The 25268-nt window shown below is 50.4% G+C and overlaps 1 protein-coding gene and 1 long non-coding RNA gene across 2 annotated transcripts in view; one reads left to right on the forward strand and one right to left on the reverse strand.

The window, feature by feature from the left end:
* The window catches only part of LOC114486864 (uncharacterized), a 16145-nt gene extending 5160 nt beyond the window's left edge, over positions 1 to 10985 (reverse strand). Inside the window, exons 1-4 of the long non-coding RNA XR_003681200.2 lie at positions 8569 to 10985; positions 6188 to 6423; positions 3003 to 3164; positions 492 to 699 (exon numbers count right to left, since the gene is read on the reverse strand). This is a non-coding gene — a long non-coding RNA (uncharacterized lncRNA). The remainder of the gene's footprint in view (positions 1 to 491; positions 700 to 3002; positions 3165 to 6187; positions 6424 to 8568) is intronic.
* The window catches only part of SHB (SH2 domain containing adaptor protein B), a 139836-nt gene continuing 121796 nt past the window's right edge, over positions 7229 to 25268 (forward strand). Inside the window, 2 exon segments of the mRNA XM_007107112.4 lie at positions 7229 to 7647; positions 7649 to 8546. Coding sequence (XP_007107174.3) covers positions 7574 to 7647; positions 7649 to 8546 — 972 coding nt within the window. The 5' untranslated portion in view covers positions 7229 to 7573.

The raw sequence follows: 25268 nt of genomic DNA on the forward strand, positions 1-25268 counted from the left end.
CATGAAGAACCTAGGGGCAAGATGGGAATAAAGACGCAGACGTAGAGAATGGACTTGAGGACACAGGGAGGGGGAAGGGTAAGCTGGGACGAAGTGAGAGAGTGACATGGACATATATACACTACCAAATGTAAAACAGAAAGCAAGTGGGAAGCAGCCACATAGCACAGGGAGATCAGCTCAGTGCTTGTGACCACCTAGAGGGGTGGGATAGGGAGGGTGGGAGGGAGATGCAAGAGGGAAGAGATATGAGGATATATGTATATGTATAGCTGATTCACTTGGTTATAAAGCAGAAACTAACACACCATTGTAAAGCAATTATACTCCAATAAAGATGTTAAAAAAATTATAAAATAAAAATTGTCTTTAAATATTACAACGAAAATGAGAGGATGGAAATTGCATCAGAAGAACATCTGTGTGTGTGTGGTTTAACATTGAAGAAATAAATCACTTTCCCAACTGTAGGGCTTAAAGTAATATCGTACCTTTTAGGAACTCCGAAGTTTATTTTGGAGATGAGAATCAGATTAAAGGCCTCAGATTTATAGTTTTACACACTAGCACACAAAGTCATTCGCATTAGAACCCAGGTAAGTGTAATCTTGGAGGTTTTGATGTTTGCTGCCTTTATGCCTTCTTTTTCAATGGTTTCCTACAGTGTTGGGGAGCTGCGCCTTGTACAGGAGAGGAGCTCTGTGAAAAGAAGGGAGAAAGGCAGGCAGCAGGGAGCAGAGTCTGTGATGATCCAACAAGGGTGACAAGTGCCCTTTTGCATGTGGAATGTCGGTGGTTCCTCACTGGTGTGGTTTATTAGGGCCTGAGGTGATAACTCATATTTAAGAACGCTGCTTTGCTGGATCTCTATGGGATTCAGTTGCACACACAGTCACTCAGGGCCTAGCGTTTGGCAGGTGCTGAGGGAATCCTGGGGGTGGACAGCAATGAATCATGCACAGCCCCAACGACTTGCCCTCCAGAAGTCTCTCAAGGACAGGAGAGTCACACATCCTGGGCACCTGGCATCCCCCAAAACAAATCAACCTGGAACTGTGAGACCCCCATAGACAAAAACCTGACGGTGCCAGTGGGCTTGTATCTTAGTCTTCTGAGGCTGCAGAAAAACGCTGCTCTGTTCTTGATCATCACAAAACAAGCACAGCCTTCCTTCTCCACCTCTACTGGTTGGCCTCAGCTCTGGTCTGCCCTGGTCCTGGCTCCTCGCAGAAGCAGTGCCTGACTCGGCCTAACCAGCCCTGGAGATATCCTTATTTCTCACTGCTCCTCCCCACCCCATCCCCACCTCATCTCCTTGGGACCTGGGCTGACCTCCTGCCCACCACCGCCCCCCCCCACCCTGTCTGGTTCCTTTCTGTCACACTCTCTGCTTCCTCCTTGATCATGGGCTCCAAGCCCCTTCTACTGTGCCTTCAGGCTGCCTGACCCAGAATTTTATGCCCTCAGACTTCTCTGGCTTACTTCTGGCTTTTCCTGGCCTAACCTGTCATGCTGCCAGGTGACGATGGTAGCCTTCAAGACTGCCATCAGACCAAAGTTTGAGACTCAAAAAGTCACTGCATTTGGTGGGTTGCAAACCCCATAATTTAGACTGCAATTGCTAGAGGATAGGCAGTTTGACCATTAAGATGCATCCCTGCAAATCAACCAATTTTCTTTTCTAGCACTCACTTGCTGATCAGGTGCCCTACTGGCATCAAAGGAACTTTTAAACTGGTTCTAAAACTTAAGATACAGCAGCGTCCCTGGAGGGCTTTCTGGGCCACAACACCCAGTTTCTGATTCTGAAGGTCTGCAAGTTGGAATTTATATTTCTAACAGGTTCTCAGGTGAAGCTGATGCTCTGGTCCTGGGACCTCACTTTAAGAACCCTTGCTCTAGTCCAGTGGTTTTCAAACTTGGCTGCACATTGGACTCATCTGGGGAGATAAAAAAATGTAGACTAATTCCTGAATCAACCCTCAGAATTCTGATTTAATTGGTCTGGAATACAGACTGGTCACTAGATGTTGTATAAGCTCTGTGGGTGATTCTAAATTTTCAGCTGGAGTTGAGAGGTCTGCTCTCGTACATTTCATCAGCAGAAGCTGGGCTAGGGGTGGGGAGCCCTCTTTATCTCCCATGAGGACAGTTGCCTGAGATCACCAGATAAAATATAGGACACCCAGTTAAATTTGAATTCTAAATAAACAACAAATAATATTTTACTATAAGTATATCCCAAATATTGCATGGATGTCCATTTTTGTTATTGTTATTTTGTTTCATTTTTTTCTAAATCTGGCAACACTGCCCTTAGACACTCCACGACATGGAATGAGAAACACTGATCTGCCAGCTCCCATTTTATAAATAGTAACATCGAGGCCGCAGAGGTCATGTAGGAAGTCAGAAGAGAGCCAGGATAAGAACTCAGCAGTCTTGACCTCCATCCAAAACTCTTTTCCTTCCATCACACTTAACTGTGCTAAAGACACTTGTATCCTTCTCTTGTTAGGGGGTTATTGTCAGTCTCCTGGAGGTGACTTCAAAGGGGTGAGTCTGATTTATGTCCTCTCTGCTGCTGTCCCAGTCCTCCACCCTCCCTTTCTACTGCTGCAGGTACCATAGAGGCTGTCCTGGGGTTTGGCCATTCTCAGGGCCATATAATTAATGGCCACCTTGAAGAGGAAGTGGGCTGGAAGTGGTCCCGGCCACATACAGCCGTGAGGGAGAGCCCATAATTGGGTAACACAAGGACAAGTGGGATTTGTCACAGGCAAATGACAGGCAAAGAATGTTGGGAGAGGCCCACTTAATTCACAGAGACCCTTGGAATTAGTTGTAAATTCTCTGGGAAGAAATCAAGGCAGCCGCATAAACAGCTCAATTAAATTGTCGGCTCAACATTCAGTGCGCAGTAATGGTCAAAACACAGCCTTTAATCTAGATATAGAGGATTACCTTTTGACCAGCAACGAGATTCCTAAGATTTGTTGTACCTGAGGTGGAGGGAACAACAGAGCTGGCTCAGCGACACCGTGGACAGGCTTGTGTGTCAGCACGACTGGGACTTGTGTGGAAGGGGCTACCTGGACCCCGCAACCTTCCTGGAGCCCCCTCCGGATGCTGGGAAGACAGGGATGAATCTCGTTCTGCTTCCTCTGCGGAAGAGACACAGTCTGGGAACAGATCCCCTGAACACATCTGCTTTAAAAATGTGGCAAGTCTGACATGCTCCCACCTCCAGACCAAAGCTAAAGCCACTAGCACCAGGTCCGAGGCAGAGAGATGGCGAGCTTTAGCCCTCTGCTCTTCTCCCCTCCATGATCAGCCACTCACGTTCACTCATTCATTTCGCAAATATTGATCCCATGCCTGCTAGGTGTCAGGCCCTGTTCTTGACACAGAAGATGTGCAGTGAACAAAGAGTAAAGATCCCTACCCCATCGTGGGGCAAGACAAAGAATAAACAAGAACAATAAGTAAAATATGCTGTGTGTGAAAACTCAGAAAAATAAAGCAGGGATGAGGATAGGAAGTGTTGAGCGTGGAGGACAATTCTAGATATGGTGCCCAGGAGAGGCTTCACTGAGCACGTGCCATTTAAAAAAAGACCAGAAGGGAGTGAATGGTGACACCAGTGGGGAAGCATTCCAGGCAGAGGAGATGTAGTGCAAAGGCCCAAGGTGAGAGAGGGTTCAAGGAACAGCAAAGAGGCTGCCTGGCTGGAGTGGGAATTTAAGGGGACTAGGTCATGTGAGGCCTTATGGGCCACTGTAACTATTTTTGGCATCTATTAGGGACATAGGGATTTTTTTTTTTTTTTTTTTTTTTGGCTGCAAGCATGCCATGTGGGAACTCCCGACCAGGGATCGAACCTGTGCCCCCTTCGGTGGAAGCACAGAGTCTTAACCACTGGACTGCCAGGAAAGTCCCGGGACATGGGGATTTAATGGGGGATTTAATCAGATTCATTTTTAATAGGATCACTGGCTGCTGCGTTGAGAAAGAAACCAGGAAATGGGTAGGATACGCCTACCCATTTATATGATACAGTCAAGGGATGAAGGAGTTGGACCGGGGTAGGAGCAGTGGAGGTGGTGAGACATGGTAGGATTCTGCATATTCTTTGCTGATGGGTTGGATGGAGCAGGAATAAAAAAGGTGTCAAGGATGACTGAGGGTTTTGCTTCAGGTCTTCACTGAGGATTAATGACTCTCAAATCCATGCTTCCAGCCCAGACTCCCAGGCTGGTACATAGCAAGGGACTGACATTAACATTTGACAGACTGAACTGAAAAAGTTCTGTTTGATGAATCTGTTGGGATGGTGGCACCATTTTTCTAGGCCTCCACCAATGGCAGAGCCTACCTCTAGATATTGGGAGTGCAGAGAAAAGAGCTGCCATGTCCCCACCTTGGTCTAAAGTGAGAACTTGAGACAGGGCAGAAACAGGAACAGGACCACACCCAACCCTTCCAATAAGAAAACTGGGAACAAGAAGGGGGGATGTAAAAGTAAAAAATGCCAAGAATGATGGCCATAGAATTGGGTTTGTGATGTCAAAGAGACTGGATGCCAATCCCAGCCATGCCTCTTGACTCAACCTCTTCCTTTCACTGGTCCGTCTTCTCTCTGAAATGGGGTGGCTGGCTTTCTGAAGAGTCTGTCCAGCTCTAACCATCTATAGTGTTCTGATCCTTTTCTTACAAGTCCCTGTCTCCTCTAACCATTTGACACACTGCTTCTCCAACATCGTCTTTCGGGAACTTTTCTGTTTCCTTTCAGACTGATTATTTCTGACTCTGAGTCTTGTAAGATGTCACTATCAGTTCCCAAAGGAAAACACCCATGTGTTTTTTGGCCTGTCTGAATAAATACTACCTTAGGTCAGTTACTCCGTCTGTAAACTGGGAATAACATGAGATTGTAGGGATGCTGAGGAGGGTTAATTATATACAGAACATGTAGGGGTTGAGCAGATACACAAGTGCTCTGGAAGTTTTGGGCATAATACTATAGCATTACAATAATTTTGGCTTGCAAATTATACCCCAGCAGAGGCATCACATGGAAAAGTGGGTCTGACCCCATGGCCTGCTGAAACTGAAATGGGAAAAATAAGTTGTGAAATATAACTTCTCTTCCTAAACCTTTGGAAAAGGCAGAGATCACTCTTCCATGTGCAACCCACGTGCAGGGAACAAGTTTCCAGATCCTGGAGAAGACTCTCTTGCCCAGGGTGTCCTGGCCTGCTGCCAGGATCTGGCCATTCCTCCTTCCTGAACCCAGAAGCAGAGATGGGAAGGAAGGGAGCAGGAGAGGATTTGTGGTTGGTTGAAAGGTGGGGCTCGCAAGGAGAATGTCCTTGCCTTTCAGGTTTTCTATTTGAGCCTCTCTTACTTGTGGGATAATTAAGTGCTTATACAGTAGAGGAATGATTTAAAGGGTAATCTGAGATAGTTAAGTCTAGGGACACCCAAAATAAACATCTTAGCTCAGGTCAACTTCTGGGTCCTCTCACCATCCCCCAGACACCCCACAACCCTCCCCCCACATCATAGATTATTTCCTATGAAATTCTAAAAAAGTAGATCTCAGGCAATGAAGGGGCTGTATACTTGTTGATGATGTCTGTGACTATGTCGTCACATAGTGGGTTTGTAAAATTTAACTGGCTCATAGAGGATGACAGTCCTGTATGACCAGAGGGGAAGAGCAAATAGCTTGATCCTGAAGGGACAGTTTGCAGTCAATTCCACTGCATCACTGTTTGTGGCTGAGTGGACAGAGCACAGGCTTCAGAGTAAGACCCAGGTTGGAGTCCTGGTTCTGCCACTTCCCCACGGTGGCCTCAGGCAGGGGAAGAGGCCCTCCCTGCCCAAGATACTCAGACTGCGAGTCTGACCTCCACCTCCAGTTCTGGCCAAAAGAGTCACTGGCCTTGCTCCCTGCCCTAACAGGTCCCACTTTTCCTACGGGATACAGGAAAAAATAGATTCCCCCAAAACCCATCTATAATATACAGGTTGCCAGTGGAGGTAATTAATGATTTGGACTATCATCCTAATAAGTTAGCATCCTTAGAGAATTTCTCAGGTGTCAATTCATACCTTAGGGTATGTCATATTCTGGAGCTTGATCAGCCTAATTCAAAGGAGCACCGGTTCTACTGGCAGTTACCTCATTTCTAGGCAGCTCCTCTTCCTCGGCAGAGCATATGCCGCCTCCCAGGAAAAGCTTTACCGAGCAAGCTGTGCTCCTCACTCGGCCTCAGTTTCCGGATTTTAATAATCAGAGAACGACCTTAAATTGCAAAGTAGAGACTAGTAGAAATGACACAATTTCGGCGCCACCATACCGGGAACTGGCATCCAGGCCCACCTGGATGATCTTCCTCTGAGCCTCAATTTCTCCGTCTGTAAAATGAGGGCCCTGGATTAAATGGAGCCTTGCCAGCTCCTACAATCTTAGGCTTTAAACGTTCCCACAGTTCGCTCTGCCAGGTTGGCCGTGAACAGGGTTAAAGCCACGACTTCCTCAGAGGTGAAAAGGTAATCAAACATTCCGACCTCCCCTTAGCTTGGCTCTCCAACTGGTGGGGGGCCGGACCCCTGCCGCCTATCCTGGCCGCATCCGTCATCTGGATTGCTAAAACGCTCATTTGCATAAGGATTCCTCCGAAGGTCTGGCACAGTGGGCTGAACCGGAGTCTTCGTCCGTTTAAGTAGGGAATAGACACCCTGTGCCTAAGGGGTCTCGGCACCGCAATTCCTCCAAGCGGGTCACGCCGTAAACTAGAAAAGCCCCGTGTCCCCAACAGTGGGGATCCCTGGGTAGCACAGCGCGCGGGTCCCGGGGAAGGGTTTGGCCTCTGCGCGCTGCAGGCTTAGGCTGGCAACCTCTCGCCCTAGGCGGCGGCGGACTGCGAGCGAGGCGGGGCCGGTTGCGCCGCGGGACCCCGGCGCCCTCAGGCGAGACCCAGGGCCTGGCGCCGAGGCGGCCACAGGAGGTGGCGCCTGCTGAAGAGGGGAGCTGCTTCTGCCCAGGACCCGGGCGCAAGAGGGGCGGAGCCAGGGCCGAGGTCTGGCAGCAGGACTCGTGGGGATGGGCGGGGCGGGGTCTGCGGGGGCGGGCTGGGGGCGGGGCGCGCGCCGGCCCGGGGAGGGCGGGGCCGCGGCGCGGGGCGGGCGCTGGCGGCCCGAGTGTCACACACGCGGCGGTTCGGGAGGCGGCGACAGCGGCAGCAGCAGGCGCCGCCGGGACGGGCACGGGCGCGCGGGCTCGGGCGGGCGCCGGCTGCCTCCTCCCTCCCTCGTCGCTTGCTCGCTCGCTCTCCGGCCCGCTTGCTAGCCGGCCGGGTGCCGAGCTCGCTATAGCGTTCTCGGGAAGGAAGAAGTGGGGAGCCTAGGACGCCGACAAGTTCCAGCAGTACCGGGGATCCGGGCCAAGGCGGTGGCTGCGGTTCCGACGGGGCAGGAGCGCGCTCCGTGGCGGAGCGCACGGCAAGAGCGTCTGAGGAGGGGTCGCCCGGGCCTTTAGTTATCTGTGGGGCCGCGGCCGGATCCCATGAGACGCGCCCGCGAAGGGCAAGAGATCCGAAGCCCGGGAGGCGCGCGGAGGAGGCGGAGGGCGGTGCTGCAGCGGCCGGAGCCCGGGAGCGGCCGGCAGGAGGCGGCGGAGAGAACTTGAACTTGGCGTCGGGAGCGGGCGCCCCGGACGCCCCTCGCCGGGGCGGGGGCGCCGAGGGACCTGGGCGGCAGCACTGCCCTCCGAATGGCCGCGGCGGCGGACCCGGCTCCCGCGCCGCGGCCCTAGGCGGCCTCTCGCCATGGCCAAGTGGCTGAACAAGTACTTCAGCTTGGGCAACAGCAAGACCAAGAGTCCCCCGCAGCCGCCGCGGCCCGACTACCGCGAGCAGCGGCGCCGGGGCGAGCGGCCCTCGCAGACCCCCCAGGCCGTGCCGCAGGCCCCCTCGGCCACCTCGGCGTCCTGCGGTACGGCCGCCGCCTCCTGCTTCTCGGCCTCGTCGGGATCGCTGCCCGACGACAGCGGCAGCACTAGCGACCTCATCCGCGCCTACCGCGCACAGAAGGAGCGCGACTTTGAGGACCCCTACAACGGGCCCGGCTCGTCTCTGCGCAAACTGCGCGCCATGTGCCGCCTGGACTACTGCGGCGGCGGGGAGCCAGGCGGGGGCCAGCGTGCCTTCTCGGCCTCGTCCGCGTCGGGCGCCGCGGGCTGCTGCTGTGCCTCCTCCGGCGCGGGCGCTGCCGCGTCCTCGTCCTCGTCCTCGGGCTCCCCGCACCTCTACCGCAGCAGCAGCGAGCGGCGGCCCGCCACGCCAGCCGAGGTGCGCTACATCTCCCCCAAGCACCGCCTCATTAAGGTGGAGAGCGCCGCGGGCGGTGCCGCAGAACCCCCGGGGGGCTCCTGCTCAGGCGGCCGCACCTGGAGCCCGACGGCCTGCGGAGGCAAGAAACTGCTCAACAAGTGTGGCGCCTCGGCCGCGGAAGAGAGCGGTGCCGGCAAGAAGGACAAGGTAAGGCGCCCCTCGGCCTCACCCGAGGTTCCAGAGCCACTGTGCGCACGGGTAAACTGAGGCACCGCTCTAGTTTCGAGTTCCTACATCCACTCAGGCTAGGACCTTGGGATCAGGCCTCTCAACGGTGCTTCCCAGTTCTGCCTCGGCACGCGCTTTGCCCCCGATCGCCGGCCTCCTGACACAGTCTCTTTCACTGCTGCTGCCAAAACGTCCTCTCTCTGAGCCCGCAGCCAGGTTCCCGTTTCGGAAGTAGCCTGAGGAGAGTGCCCCGCCCAGCCTTGCCCAAGAAAGAGACACCCAACTAGCCCTTCAACCCCCCCGAGGAGGAAAGTCAGAGAGGCAGAGCTGTCACGGACTTAAAAGCGTGTTTACTCTTGTCTACCTCCTCTTCCTCCTGCCCCTGATTCTATACATGGGAAACTGAGGTCCAGAGCTGGGAAGGGACTTGCCGGATATTACCCATTTCCGATGGCAGATTCAGACTAGCTGTCTTTAAATGGATATATGTAAATCACTCTAAACGCCCTGCCCTGACCCACGCCCCGCGCCAGGTTTCGAAATGGGGCGGCCTTTTGTACTGGAGCTGCACGGGGAACCCCCAAGCGTGCTCTTCCAGTTGCAGTGAGCTGGCTTACAAGAGCGCTCCACTTAGACCTGTCAGTTCCTCCAGCCGCGCGTGGGAGGGGTCCGCCTACCCAGCCAGCTGGAAGGAGACCCACCCCTCCAAACCTCACCTTCCTTCCTGACCTTACCCCCACCCCATACAGCCCCAGGGATGAGGGGGACGATTTTGTGTAATCCCCCTCCCTAACAAATCAGACCATCTTGATCCCCCACCTTTGAAGCAGGTTAGTTAATTCCAGCCAAATGGGGCCCTCTCCTCCCCCTTCACACTCCTGCGACACCCTCCTTTCCCCCATGAAATAATACTTGTTCTGTCTACTTCTGGTGGAAGGCAGTGTTGATTACATCTGAGGCCCAGTGCCTTGCAATGGCTATCAGGCCGCTGTCCCCCTACGTTCTCCCAAAGGTAAACTTTTGCCCAGGTGTGGGCTGGGGGAGACTGATAGAGTCTGAGTTTCTTTTAGGACTGGATGTCCAGACAGGAGGGAGACAGGCTCCTACCTGCCAGCTGGTGCTTGGAAAGGGATCTTTTTTGTTTTCCAGGTAGGAGGAGCAAGGGGATGCCCCTTCTGATTTTTTTCTGCCTGACTTCCTCTCCCCAAGGTCCTAGGTCCCCCAAGTACCCCCTCCTCCCCCCGCTGGGTCTGCTGAAGGCATCGTGGGCAGTCGGTGGATTCCACCTCCCTCTGGGCCAGTTTTGGGGACACATCTTGGAAGCATGGACTCTGGGCTTCCTAAGCACCCAGATGCTATACCTAAATGACGAAGAGCTGGAAGCCAGGTGACCACCCAGGTGCTGCCTTGGGGCAGAGGAGGTTTCTCCAAGAGCCCCCAGGATTATGGGTGTGTGGTTGATCTATGAGGGAAACAGCAGAGAGGCTCCCTGCTGCCTTATGTGTGGCCCAGGCTTGGCTAGGTCCTGGCCTGGGAGAACCTGAAGTCCCTGGGGATGGAAGGACGGCCCAGCCTAGCTCTCCAGAGAGATTGTGCCTTCCCCCATTACTCCATGACCACCTCCCAGGTGGGCAAATCTCCTTTCTCTACCACTGCTTGTCGTTCTGCTTGCTCACTAAAGTCTTCCTTTATGGTTTTCAAAACTTTAGTAAATGTTTTTTCTGATTATAATTCAGACTGTTTCAAATACTGACGAATAATAAGTTTTATAGCTGGAGTGTCAAGTGTGTTGAAGACTTGGCTTGTTTGTATTTCTTACAGGTCTTCTCTGTGCTCTCTCTTGCTGGGTACTAGAGCAGGGTCTAGTGAGTACTGTGGCCCAGGCCGCAGTGTGCATGATAAGTGCCGTGATGGGGCGTGGTCAGGGAGGACCATTATTATGGTTGGCTGCAGAAGAGAGCCTGGTGCTGTAGGGGACTGCAGGTAAAGGCCCTGTGGCCAGAATTCAGAGGTTAGAGTTGGGCAGGACCCGAGAGGGGCAGGAGGGCCCAGGCCAGGGAGGACCTTGAAAGCTAAGCACAGTGAGGGCCAGTGAGGGGGTTTAGCTGCTAAATGATGTGAGCAAATGTGGTTTTTTAAAAAGATCTCTCTGGGGACTTCTCTGGTGGCGCAGTGATTAAGAATCCACCTGCCAATGCAGGGGACATGGGTTTGAACCCTGGTCCAGGAAGATTTCCCCATGCCGCGGAGCAACTGAGCCTGTGCACCACAACTACTGAACCTGTGCTCTAGAGCCCGCGAGCCACAACTACTGAGCCCACGTGCTGCAACTACTGAAGCCCGCGTGCCTAGAGCCTGTGCTCTGCTCACTGCAACTAGAGAAAGCCTGTGCGCAGCAACGAAGACCCAACGCAGTCAAAAAAAAAAAAAAAAAGATCTCTCTGGGCTGCATATTCACATACTAGGTTGTGACTTTGAGCCCTTTGGTCTTTTAAGAAGCTGTTGTGGGGCTTCCCTGGTGGTGCAGTGGTTGCGCGTCCGCCTGCCGATGCAGGGGAACCGGGTTCGTGCCCTGGTCTGGGAGGATCCCACATGCCGCGGAGCGGCTGGGCCCGTGAGCCACGGCCGCTGGGCCTGCGCGTCCGGAGCCTGTGCTCCGCAATGGGAGAGGCCGTGGCAGAGGGAGGCCCGCATACCACAAAAAAAAAGAAGCTGTTGTGATCCTTGGAGTTGGAGGGATTGTGGCTACCAGATGTTCTTTCTAACGAGTAGGAGGGGAAGGAGCCCGGAAGGGTCATAGTATGCAGTGGTTCTCAAACCAGCACCCAGAGGACGGTTAAAACACAGATTGTGGGACCCATCGCCTGAAGTGCCTGAGTCACCACACCTGGTGTGGGGCCTGAGAATGTGCATTTCTAACAAATTCTCAGGTGATCTTTTGCTGCTGATCCTGGGACCACACTTAGAGAACACTAACGCAACAGTGACTTCTTAACCCTCCCTCGGGGTCTTCTGGTCAGAGCTGCTTTGGGATGCAGACTCTGGATGCCTTCATCTCTGCCCTCTGTGTGGGGCTGCCTCGTAATCCGGGGCTAACACCCACCCCCCATTCCTGGCCAGGCAGCCAGGAGGCAGCCTGGTTTTCACATTATTTCCAGCCAGATAGCTTTTGGAAGGTCAGGCATACTGCAGATCTAGCCCTGAACACCCCAGAGCCCGCCTTCTGCCCCTCACCCACAGATCCAGGAAAACCTACTTCTAGCCCACTTAATCTCAGACCCAGCTAACTTTTTTCTGTTGTTAAGTGTTGGGACAAGAACCCCTAGGGCTGTTGAATGCCCCCTGCATGCCAGGCCCTGTGTTTTTAACATGAGCCTGTGTTGAGAGTTGCTATGGCATGGGAGTAGGAGCTATTATTGGTACACAGATCCTCCTTTCAGGGCCTCCATTGCCACCTCCCAACCAGCTTTATCTTTGGGGGGCCCTTCTGCTTCCCTTAGTTACCTGTGCTTCCTTCTGACACATACTTGGGCATCCTTCTATTCTCCCAGGTAAGTCCCGGGGCACACACACACCTGGTCACATATGCCCCACTCAGCCAGCCTCCAGTTTGGGGCGTTTTCCCTTTTAGAATCATCTGTAACAGACTGTGTTTTCAGTTTAACCAGCTTTTCCCTGCACTTATTTTCGTGCTCAGAGATCTCTTGGTACAAGGGCGAGCTAGAAGGAAGGGTGCAAAAGACTTGGCAGTAATCTTTGGCCTAAGCCTCCGGAGATATCGATATCTACACACATTGTCTTTACATCATTTGTTTCCCAGTGTTTTTGTCTTGGGGAATTTAGTGAGGTCTTCACCTAGGAGGCAGCTTTGAGCTGGATCTAGAGACGGAAGTGGAATTTCAGCGCAGGGAGAAGGCTGACTGCAGCCTGCGGGAGCACTTAGGTGCCTGAGCTGTGAGTGTACATGCATACGTGTGTCCATATATGTATGTGTGTGGGCAAATATATGCATGAAACCTTAATGTGGAGGGTGTTCTTAGAAACCAGAGCTTTCTTGCAGTGGGCCTCACTTGGGGAATAAGAGGTGACAATGTGAGATACGTGGGGGCCTGAGTTTAGACCCCACAGGGGAATCCTTGAAGACTGTTGAGTCAGGAAAAGGTTAGACTCAGAGCCATGGTTGAGGAGCATCCCAGGTTACAAACAGCTGCCACAGTCTGGGGGAAATGGGTTTGGATTTCGGAGGCAATTACAATACAGTCCGAGTGAGACACAGTGAGGGCCTGAACTCCTGGGAAGAGAAAAACGAAACTTTAGTAGGTGGAAATATTATTCCTTCAGGTTGTCTTTATAAAAAAATAATGATGACAAAGAGGCCAGTAACTTGGTAGGTCTCCTTTTGTGCAGCCAAACAGGGCTCATCCAGTTATGTTTTCTGCTGAAGTCTTGTTTCTTTTATCATAATTAAGTAAATGTTTCCACTGCAACTGAGAAAGTCAAGATGCACTATGACATCAGTTCCCCAAGTTTTAAATACATGCTGATGTGTACCAACAATTTATATTTTGTCAGCATCCACAGAGTTGAGTTAAATAACATGTTTCCTAAGGAATAAATAATATCATGTTCAACTTTTTTTTTTTTTTAAACACTCAGCAAACAGTTTCTGAGCAGTGTGCTAAGCAGGGGGGAATTCAGAGAGAGTAAGTGGTGGCCAGCTTTCCAAGAGGGAAGCTTTTCAGTTTGTAGTTGAACACGAGCTTTTCAAGATCTAGTCTGGGAGACAGAGACGGGTAATGAGGCAGTGTTGCAACATGTGGCATGCCAGAACAGAAGAGTGTGCAAAGGGCTGGGAGGGCCTCAACTCTGTCTGTGAATTCAAGGAGGGCTTTCAGGGGGTGGCAGCATTTGAGCTTCTCCATGCAGCAGCTTGTGCCAAGAGAATGGTTGGAGGCTCTGAAGGGTGGGTGTGGCAGGGGGTTGCAGACGGAGGTTGGAGTCACAACAGGAAGAGAGTGTCTCACGTGTCTTTGTGGGGAGTTGTGACTTGTCTTTCAGTACTTTTCACTTCAAATCATTGATGCATAGCTTGATTGAAGCCAGGGTCAAGCATGATCTGTCAGTCATTTCTATTTGGTTAACAGCCACATTCTCCAGTTCTGAGAAAGTAATTGATTGGAAAGGTAAGAGCCAAGCTTGGTAGCTGTGATTTGGCTTGGAACACTTTCTCCTTTGAAGTCCTGTCCCTTGAAAGTAGTGTGAGAAAAACACTGCATATCAAATCCAGTTTTTCCCATTGATTCCCCAGAAGAGAAATATGTTCTCCAGGCTTCAGGCTAACCACTTAATTGGTCCTTGAATCCTCACAATCACCCGAGAAGGGGTTTATGTACTGTGTCAGTTAGCTATTGCTGCATAACAAATCATGCCAAACTCTGGTTTTAAACCAGAGGTTAGCAAAGTTTCTTAAAGAGCCAGTTAGTAAATAATTTTAGCTTGCAGGCCAGACAGCCCCCATCACAGCTATTCAATTATTCTGCCATTGTAGCTTGAAAGCAGACTTAGACAATACATAAATTAAAAGGGTGTAGCTGTATCCAGTCTTTATTTACAAAAACGGGCAGCTGGCCTGTGGTCTGTAGTTTCCAACTCCTGCTTTAAATGATAAGCCTTTATTATTGACCATGAACCCACACGTCAGCTGAGTAGTTTTTCTGGCCTCAGCTGGGCTCACTCAGGCATCTAAGGTCAGTGTGGAGTGTGTGTGCCGCCCTGCCAGTCCTAGCCGGGCTCTCTTACGTGTATGGGGATGCCTGGTTTAGGATGGCTTTGGCTATATCGAGTAAGCTCTGTTCCATGTGGTCTCTCATCTTTCAGCAAGTTAGCCTTGTTCATATGATGGTGGCAGGGTTCCAAGAAATTACAGAGGCCCATATAGTTTCTTGAGGTAAGAAACTGGCCTACTGTCCCTACTGTTCCTTCTGCTGCATTCTGTTGACCAAAGCAAGTCATAAGGCCAGCCGGGATTCGGGGAGAGAGTAGGAGCTGCGAAATCCCATGGCAGAGGACAGGGATACAGGCAGGCCATTAGTGCTATTGGGGCCTTTAGTGCTATTCCTCTACCATGGATAGTATTGCCCCCATTTTACAGTTAAAGAAACTGAGGCTTGGAGGTAATAACTTGCCTAATGTCACACAGCTACCAAGTGATGGGGCCCGGTTTATACCTATTCAGTCTGAATGCAAAGCTTATATGCTTTTTTATCAATTTGTTCCTCTCCTTTCAATGATTTAGATGGAGATAGTAAGACTCTGATTTTTTATTTATTTATTTTTTTGTCTGCGTTAGGTCTTCATTGCTGTGCACCGGCTTTCTCTAATGCAGCGAGCAGGGGCTACTCTTCGTTGCAGTGTGCGGGCTTCTCATTGTGGTTCTTTCAGCAAGTTAGCCTTGTTCATATGATGGTGGCAGGGTTCCAAGAAATTACAGAGGCCCATATAGTTTCTTGAGGTAAGAAACTGGCCTACTGTCCCTACTGTTCCTTCTGCTGCATTCTGTTGACCAAAGCAAGTCATAAGGCCAGCCGGGATTCGGGGAGAGAGTAGGAGCTGCGAAATCCCATGGCAGAGGACAGGGATACAGGCAGGCCATTAGTGCTATTGGGGCCTTTAGTGCTATTCCTCTACCATGGATAGTATTGCCCCCATTTTACAGTTAAAGAAACTGAGGCTTGGAGGTAATAACTTGCCTAATGTCACACAGCTACCAAGTGATGGGGCCCGGTTTATACCTATTCAGTCTGAATGCAAAGCTTATATGCTTTTTTATCAATTTGTTCCTCTCCTTTCAATGATTTAGATGGAGATAGTAAGACTCTGATTTTTTATTTATTTATTTTTTTGTCTGCGTTAGGTCTTCATTGCTGTGCACCGGCTTTCTCTAATGCAGCGAGCAGGGGCTACTCTTCGTTGCAGTGTGCGGGCTTCTCATTGTGGTGGCTTCTCTTGTTGCGGAGCATGGGCTCTAGGCGTGCGGGCTTCAGTAGTCGCAGCATGCAGGTCCTAGAGCGCACGGGATTCAGTAGTTTTGGCATGTGGGCTCAGTAGTTGTGGCTCGCGGGCTGTAGAGCGCAGGATCAGTAGTTGTGGTGCACGGTCTTAGTTGCTCTGCGGCATGTGGGATCTTCCCAGACCAGGGATCAAACCCGTGTCCCCTGAATTGGCAGGCGGATTCTCAACCACTGCGTCACCAGGGAAGTCCCAAGACTCTGATATTTACTGAAATGTGTGTTGTATGTCTCCTGCTACCCTTCACTTAATGCTCCTCTTCTTGCGCCCCCTCCCCCATCCCTTTCAGTCTGGGCTTTGGTGGTCCCCAAAGGCTCCCCAGAGCTGTCTTTTCTCTCTCCCTCCCTCATCTCCCTCTGAGTTCCATAAATGAGATGTTAATGCAGCACTTGAGTTATTTCATAGAGGAATTCTGCACACAGAGTTGCCGCTTCCCAAGGGACAGCTGCACAAGGTCACAAGATGTGTGTCTTGTAACTGTTATGTCTTCTCATTCAAGGACTGGCGAGGCTGTGTGTGCTCCTTTAAGAAAATTTAAAAAAAAACTGATATCTTGGCCCTTGTCAACAAGGAACCTAAGTTTCCTTGAAGGAGATCATCTTCTAATCTGACAACCTCAGAACATGACTGATTTCCCCAGACTGAACCCCCAAGACTTGACCTCGTCCTCTCCCCCAAAGCATTTCTGACCCATAAAATAGGTGTTAAAAGGCAAATCTGAAACAGGTGTGTTTTCCTCTGGCCATTTAAGCAAAGCTGAACCTGCCTGTGGTCGAGTGCTTCCCTGGGCAGTTTCACTTGGAGCTGACTTTCTCATCTTGTGCTGAGAGAGCCAAGTGGTAGTGGCCTGTGGTGAAGGGGTAGGTCAGGCTGGGCCCTAGAAAATAAATTGGGATTTGTGGCTTTGAAGCAGAGAGCTGGGTTGCTGGCTGGCTGATGGCAGCACCTCCATCGGCTTTCTGAGGGGGGCTGTTCCTGCAGGATGGAGACAGGCTGCTGGTGGTGTCTGCCACACTGACTTGTAACTTGTTTGGCTTTGTGTTGACAGAAATTGCCATATGCAGGCCACTGTCAGGAGCTGTGTGGATACAGGGATGAACCAGGGGTTGGGTAGTGCCTGCCTGTAAGGAGCTTATTTTCTGGTGAGGACACAGGAACCAAGGTTAGAACACAGCTCTGTATGGCAGAATTTGTCTATAAACAAAGCGGTGTGGGTGAGCTGAGAGCCATCCTGGCACAGAAGGTGTTCTGGGCAGAGCCTTGATTCCGTGGAGCTGAAGGAGAAGCAGGGTCAGGAGGAGGTTCATTTCAACTGAGGGAAGCAGGGAAGGCTTCTTGGAGGAGGAGGCATTTGAGTCAAGAAAGAGTAGTCACTCGAATTGAAGGAGCTTTCCATAATAGCAGCATTAGCCAGTACTTCCATTGCATATAAGGCAGACATTGTTCTTTGTGCTCTACATGCGCTAACTCTTACTGCTCACCAAAGTCCCTTGAGGTAGATGCTGCTATCATTCCCATTTTACATATGAGAGCACAAGGCAGAGAGGTTAAGTAACTTGTCTAAGGTCACCCTGCCAGTAAGTGGCAGAGATGAGAGTTGAAGCTGGATTTAGGGTCTTTGTTTTGAACCACTGTGCCATATCACCTCAGGCTGCACAATCTCATGCCTGAATTTTCTCTGCCTTATTTGTGGCTAGATTTAAACTCTTATAAAAATCCCCTCTGTTAGCATTGTAGGACCTACCCAGACTCCTACATTTGGGTGAGTATTCCACAGCTTAAAAGACACTTTCACACCCATAATTAATTTGATTCTAAGAGTCACTCTGTGAGGAAGGTGCTGTAACACCCATTTTACAGATGGAAAAACTGAGGGTCTAGGGAGGCATGGAGCCCACCCTGCCTCCCAGCAGGTACTGGCCGAGCCAGTGACCAGGCTGTTGACCTTGTGTTCTGAGCCCAGTGCCCTTTGTGCCGGGGTGGTGTGGAGGTGGTTTGGCCAAAGCTCCAGTCCACAGGAAGGGTGACAGCCTGATTGATTTCCGGTTCTTTCCGTGTTTTGATTCTGAAACGAGTTACTGAGATCATTAAGGAGCATCGACAGAGGACCTTGCTTCCACAATGGAATTTTCCTGCTCTTCCTGTTTGGTATTTTCCAGTAATATTTCTATTAATGTTTCACTTTCGGAGGCACTGGCTTCCTGAGAGTTTGCACTTTCTCAATTGATGAGCCAGGAAGAACTGAATTTTCCTCTAAATCATTCAGTTCCTTTCCATCTTCTCCAAGGGGAGCTCTCTCTGGATTTCCCATTATGCTGTAGAGGAAGGATCTTGGAGGTGGGTCCAAGGGATGGAGAGAGAATTAGTCAGGGCCCTGGGGAATGACTCAGGCCCCGAGTTTTCCAAGTAGAACTTAAGAGTAATGGTCAGAAAGGGCCTTCCCAAGGCCGGGGAGGGGAGAAATTACTTGATAGGTGGGTGGGCTGGGGTGGGGCTGGTCCACTGCTGGGCCTTCACTTACAGGCTGGACCCCGAGTCCTCAGCTGGGCTTTGAGAGCCCATACCAAGTCCTTTCTCCTCATTGATTCATTAAACAGACATTGTTGAGAATGGGCTACATGCTGGGTATTGTTCTATTTAGATGCTGGGGATACAGCCGTGGACAAAACATAAAAATTCATGCTACCCTGAGTTTGCCCTCTCGTGAGAGGGTTCAAGCAAATAAAGTGTGTCGGGTAGAGTGTAGAGAAAAGTAAAGCTGGGGTGGGCCTGAGTTTGGGGTGGGGTGCTGTTTCAGATGGGTGCTCAGAGGGCTTTGCTGAAGGGTGAAGGGTGTGATGGTGTGATTCACACGGCTCTCGGAGAGAAGTGCATTCCAGGCAGAGGGAACAGTCAGGGCAAAAGTCCAAGGCAGGAGCATGCCTGGCTGCTTCAGGGAGATTGGCATGACTGAGTGGAGCAGGTGGAGAGGAAGTGGGGAGACGAGTTCTGAGAGGTGGGACAGGGAGGCTGAGTGTTTCGGGCCTCTCTTGCTTTATCTCTGGGTGAGATGGGAAGTCAGTGGAGGTTCTGAGCAGAGGAATGACGTCATCTGGCTTTTGGGTTTTGAAAGGATCACTCTGGCTGCCTACTGGAGAATAGACTGGAGGGGACCAGCCAGGAGGCCAGCTGGGAGGACCTTCAGCCATGGGAGCTGGGGTGCTAGTGGTAGGTGATGAGAGGAGACCAGATTCAGGACATGTCCTGAAGGTAGAGCTGCAGGATTTCCTGACAGATGCAATGTGAGATGTGAGGGGTGAGGAGAGTCACAGATGACTCCAGGTTTTAGCTTGAACAGCCGGGAGGGTGAATTGTCATTAGCTGAGATGGGAGGACCCTGGAAGTGCAGTCACAGTCCAGCCAGTGGAGTTGATCCAGCAACTGAGTCCTGGGACTGAGAGCCAAACATGCTCTGAGAACCCAGAGAAGGCATGGGTGGCCTCTGTCTGGGGCTGGGGGAAACCACCAGGAAGAGGAAGTCATCTGGGAGGTGGGTCCAGAGGAAGGTGCACATGGGGCACCCCAGACAGAAGGGGTCCTGTCGACAGTGACTCAGATTGGAAAGGGACCCCTGCTGGGCGCAAGCAGGTGTGGCCAGAGCCTGGGGATTGACTGGTGTAACTGCACGTGATAGAGGAAAGAGGCAGGGAGTTGGATGTGAAGGGCCACCTGCCACTGGTCGAAAATTGCCCCAATTCTCCAAATTGGGAGACCACCTGCTGTGTTGTGTGCCTCAGCCGGGCACCAGAGCAGGGTGAAGAGGAGGCGGGAACCCGCCTGTTTTGTTAAGCAGAGCATTTCATTACGGAGCACTTGTGATTGTTGCGAATGTTCTTTCTCATCTGGGGCTCACCACTAGGTGGGCTACGAGGAGGAGGCAAACAGGAGGAGAAAGAAAGGAACATCCCTGGTTTCTACAGGCCGCAGCTAAACTCTAAAAATGAAAATGACCAGAAAGTTCTTCACGGTGAAGCTTCACTGTTTTGTGGGGCGTGCACTCCCAGAAAGCCAGACAGCCTCGTAATCCTCCCGGTGCATTCCAAAGCCGTGCATGTGATTTGGGGCCCGCGTGGCATTCGCGGAATGACGCAGCCCCTACCTGCTCTCCCCTGTGGGGCAGATGCGGGTTGGCGGAGTTCTAAGGCAGTTCCTCAGAACAGCAAGCTTGGATTTTTTTGATATATTTCAATGTTTATCTCTGTGTTAACTTTTTTCTTCCCCCTTCAACAAAACTAAGACAGGTTTGGTATAGAAAATGCTGATAAGCAAAACTAAAATAGAAACCAACTTTAATTCTACAATTCAGAGAAACCGCTATTAACATTTCACTGTTTTTCCATCTAGCCTTTTTTTCAGTGCATATATACATGTGTATATATATATTTCCCTTCACAAAAATTAATATTGTGTGTATCTATTTGTGTTCTTTTTGCTTAAAGACATGGAAAGATGTCTACATTGTCTTAAACATTCAACAACAGTAATTTAATGTCTGTATAGTATTCTGTTTGCTTATTTAGGCTTTCCCTAGTTTTCACTAATTTAGCAGTGCTATAATGAACATCTTTGTAACTTAATTCTTTGCATAAACAAGTCTGTGATTATTTCTCTGGGATTGATTCCCAGAGGAGAATTGTTGGGTAGGGAGATAAAAATTTTGATACATTCTTTCAAATACTAGAAAGACCTTACAAGTTTTCACCTGCTTTACTCTAATGCAATTTAGTTTAACTTGCAGTTTCTTAGGTTACTAGTGCATATGTTTGTTGACTGCTTGTGTCTCTTTAACGAAATTATGTACTTCTATCTGTCCATCCTTTCTGCCATAGGGTTTATCTTTTTATTGATTTGTAAGAGCTCTTTGTGGATTAAGGATGGCAGCCCCTCACCTGCCGTTTGGGTTGCAGGGTATTTTTTTTTTTACAAGTTTGTAATTTGCCCTTCGGCTCTGTATCTGGTGATTGCTTTTGTTGTTTACACTGAATGGTTTTCTGTTGCTGAATCAGTCGATGTTTCTCATGATTTTTGAGTGTGCTGCTTAGAAAAGTTTTCTGTACTCCATGTATTTTCTTCTAATACTTTGATGGTTTCTTTCTTTCTTTCTTTCTTTCTTTGGCTGTGTCAGGTCTTAGTTGTGGCACATGGGATCGTTCGTTGCAGCACGCAGGCTTTTTTGTTGCACTGTGCGGGTTTCTCTAGTTGCAGCGTGCGGGCTTAGTTGGCCTGTGTCCTGTGGGATCTTAGTTTCCCCACCAGGGATCGAACCCGCGTCCTCTGCATTGGAAGGCAGATTCTTAACCACTGGATCACCAGGGAAGTCCCTCTTTCTTTTTTAACGTTGACACCTTAATCTGGAGTTTGATTTCAGGGTGTGAGGTAGGGTTTTAATTTTACTTTTCCGAATGACCAGTCTGTGTCTGGATATCCTCTCCTCCTTGCTTGCTCTGTGAGCTGTCTGTATTTCTTCAGGTGCCTTTTTAGACTTCAATATTTTGACTCCGTCTTGCCCTGACTGCGTTAAGTTCTCATCAGCTATTATGATAATGATGATTTCACCTTGTCTTTATAAAATGACACCTTCCGTCTGCAGATACCCATGCACTTATTATACATTCAACTCCTGACACCTGAGGGAAGTAACTGGGTATTAGCACTTCATCTTTGGATGCCATACCTGACGCGGTGGGTGGGATGAGGCCAGGAAAGCTTCGCCTCACCTCTGCTGGAGTCAGCTTCCCACTCCAGGACCAGGGGGCCGGCTGTCTAGGTATATTCAGTGCAACCACTTACTGTTCGCCCTGCCTAGGTAGCCTTATCTGGGTGGGTCCATTTCAGCTTTCGCACGGTGACTCTTGTGGAGAAAGGGGTGCAGCATTCAGTCATCCATGCAGCAAACATTTTTTAGATACCCACCATGTTCTAGCACTGGGCTGAGTCGTGCAGACCATCAGCAATGAGTAAGCCCTGGCACTCTAACTCAGAGCCCAGGAGGGGATATTGGAAAGGCCCAGGAATATCTCTACTGCAAGGCAGAAAGTGTTCAGTGCCAGGATACAGAGGCAGGTAATGACTCTGAGTAACAAGAAGCATTGGAACCTGAGATGGGCACAGGCAGCACTGTAGTAGACCATGGGTAGCAGAGCTCAGACTGGAAGGATGGAGAGGACTTGAAGGTGTGGTATGTGGGGACTATATTATTTTGGTCATTTAAATTTTTTTCACACCCACCAAAGTCCAATGCAAGTGACATGAATTCACAGAGTTCTTCCCCCACCCGCTGACCTTTTCTGTCCCCTCAACCCAGGTGTCCTATGTCTTCAGTTAGTGAGAGACCCTTTCCGAGGCTCTGTTGCATGTTCTTCTTTTCCTGGCTGAGGCCAGTGTCAGGATAATCCATCCTGCAGTGTCTGCTGTGGGGTTTGTGACATTAATGAATTGGTGTTGATGGAACAGATTAAGTCCAGGAGTGTTCACAGTGAATAAATCAAGGAAAAAAAGTTGCAGAATTTTCTGCATGAACACGGATGAACATTTTTATGGTTCTAAGAGGCTGAGGGTGTCTGCCTAATTCACTATGCTGTGTGTCACACCATGTCAATGAACCCTACCTAGACCAGCCCTGGCAGCACAAATCACCAGGAGAGCATTTTTCAAAATTTTTAGTTGCCTGGGCTCCACCTCACACTAATTACACCATGGTTTCTGGGGATAGAGCCTGAGTATCAGTACTTTTGGAAGGTCCCTATATGATTCTGATATGCAGCCAATGCTGAAAGTTGCTGTCCTGGAACTTAGTTTGGGGTTCCAGGGGAGCCTAGGGATCATCCAGTCCAACCCTCCTGCATCCGTGCCTGAAAACGTCCAGTGATGGGGGGATTTGTCACATGACCACATACTCCTTTGCACAGCTGAGCTTTCAAGTTTTTTCTGCTGTTCGGTCCAACTTAGTACAGGTTTGTTGAGTACCTGGTGTTTATGGGAGCTCTGCTGGCTGACCTCTTTCTCTCTGTGGATTCTGTTATTGTTTTAGTTGGACTCTGAGGTCAAGCAGAACCAGTCTAACCTTACTTCTTTCACATGACGACCCTCAGATGTGTGATCGTATCTTCAAAGGCAGAGGGAAGCTGCAGGCTGTAACATTTCCCCACAGAGCCAGATTCCCAGCCAGGACACCGACTGCTAAGGGCAAGTACCCTTCAGCATCACAAGTGTGGAGGGCATTGATGGACCCCCAGTCCAGGAGCTTCCTGGGCAGGAAGCAGCAGGCTGGAGCGGGTTCTGCGTTGGGGGGCTGAGGTTGACCCTGAGGAGTTAATCCTTCTGAAGCGTGACCAGATGGGAAGCAGAGCATTGTTGGATTCGATTCCCAGGTGGATTTTGGGGGTCTCAGGGCAAAGAGAGCAGGAGAGCAGCAGTCAGGAGTAGATTCCGGGGGAGCGGGTGGGATCTTGCCATCAGGACCTCAGCGCTGAGCAGGTAACAAGCAGAGCAGAAGCTGCCCGGCTGAGAGCGGCGTGGTGTCAGGAGCCAGGTATTCTCGGGCCAGGTGTTTGCCCTTTGTGGGGGTAGCCGGTGACACTACACACCACAGGTGCCCAGAGCTGTTGATCCAAACACGGCAGGACCCTAGGGGTGTCCACTATGGTGATGTGAAATGAGCACTGGTTTGGGGGTCAGAAGTCTGGGCTCAAATCCTGGACCTGGTGCTCAGAAGCTTAGTAATTTGGGATTAGCTTCTCCGGGCCTGGAATGCCCATCTGTCCTAACATGGGCGTAGTAATAATAGAGGGTGTTTCCTGACCCCTCACTCTGTGCCTCGTGTCTGTGGGACACTTTCTGTGTGTGATCCTCACAGCCAGTCTTTGAGGTGGTCCTGTTAGAATCCCCTTTTTACAGATGATGAAACATTCTGGAGATGAGGTTCAGGGGCAGTACCTAGGGTCTTTGTGAGGATTTAATAAAATTATTTGTTTAAATGGCTAAGCACAATGCGTGGCATGTAGGAAGAGCTTTATTAATTCTTTTGGCCACAGTCTGTCCTGGGCCTCAACCCAGCCTCGAACTCTGGGCTTCTTATAGCCACAGTCAAGCCAGTGGGACTTCCCTTTCTGGCCGGGTGAGGTTGTCCTCAAAAAGTATCCCTGTCCTTATCTTGACAGTCTGTGGTTGACCTCTGATTCTCTGCAGTGGGAGAATAGAAGTAGAAACTCTACCTGGATCACCACTCTGTTCTGAGTGCTTTATGAATATTAACTCACTGAACCTCATGACACCCTAGGATGTAAGTTCTATTGAGTCCCATTTTACAGATGGAGAAACTAGGGCAAACATGTGTGGGTTGTTTTATTTTTTAAGTACTTTGTCAATAGGTGACACAGCTAGTAATGGGCAGAGCTGCAGGTGGGGGTGTGAAGCCCAGGAAGTTAGTTTGGCTTCTGTCTGCCCTTAACCTCTATGCTACACAGCTATAGGGAACAGTGACAGAGGTCAGTTCTGTATCATCTTGTTGTTCTAAAACCGTGAGGCCAGAGCCATTTAAAAACCATAACTCTCTACTGTTGATAAAGCATCTGGTTTGGGCCAGGCACTCTCCATATGTCTTCTCAAGATAATGCTGCCAAAGTAGCATCAGGAAGGCTTCATGGAGGAGGTGGCATGGGAGCTGGGCCTTCATGGATACAGAGGATTTGGATATTTAGAGATTTGTGGATGTTAGGAGGACATCCTGGGAGGGGCGTTGTGAGTGGTCCGAAGTGACTGAAGGAGAGGCTGTGAGAAGACCAAAGAGAACATATACAAGAGTGAGAGATAAGGCCAGGTGACAGAAGGCCTGAAGGGACAGGTCACAGAGTTTGGTCTGTCCTCTGGTAATGAAAGGTGGTGGAGCACAGGAGTGACAGGGTCAGATCTGGGCTTTAGAAAAAACCTTTCTGTCTCCATCTTAAGAGGATGGGTTAGAGAGGGTTGGGGGATGGAGGCCTAAGCTGAACCTGGGGGTGGGGAGCCCCGTTAGGAGGACACCAAATGCTTTATGCAGACTGGCCTGACCCCAGTCTGCATTCTTTATTTATTTTTTAAAGTATTTATTTATTTATTTATTTGGCTGCATTGGGTCTTAGTTGCGGCACGGGAGATCTTCGTTGTGGCATGTGGGAATCTTTCGTTGTAGTGCAGGCTCTTCGTTGTGGCGTGCGGGCTTCTCTAGTTGTGGCACGCGGGGCTTAGTTGCTCTGCGGCATGTGGGATCTTAGTTCCTTGACCAGGGATCGAACCCGCATCCCCTGCATTGGAAGGCAGATTCATAACCACTGGAACACCAGGGAAGTTCCCCCCCCACCCCCACCCCATACTGTGACTGACTGCTCAGGCAGCTCTCAGATGACATTGGGCAATAGAGGGAAATCGACCGAGTACCTGTCTAGGGGATAGATTCTCTGGATCACTCTCATCAATAGTTGAGATATGCCCTCTGTGTAGATTGTAAGTTACCCAGTCCAGGAGAGCTTTTGTCCACATCCTGTCAGAGTCAGACTGATCGTGCACCAGGGGTCCCGGGGCCTGGGTCAGAAATAGAGTTACGTCTCCACCTATGGT

The sequence above is a fragment of the Physeter macrocephalus genome, chromosome 9, assembly GCF_002837175.3.
Source record: "Physeter macrocephalus isolate SW-GA chromosome 9, ASM283717v5, whole genome shotgun sequence".
NCBI classification, from domain to species: Eukaryota; Metazoa; Chordata; class Mammalia; order Artiodactyla; family Physeteridae; genus Physeter; species Physeter macrocephalus.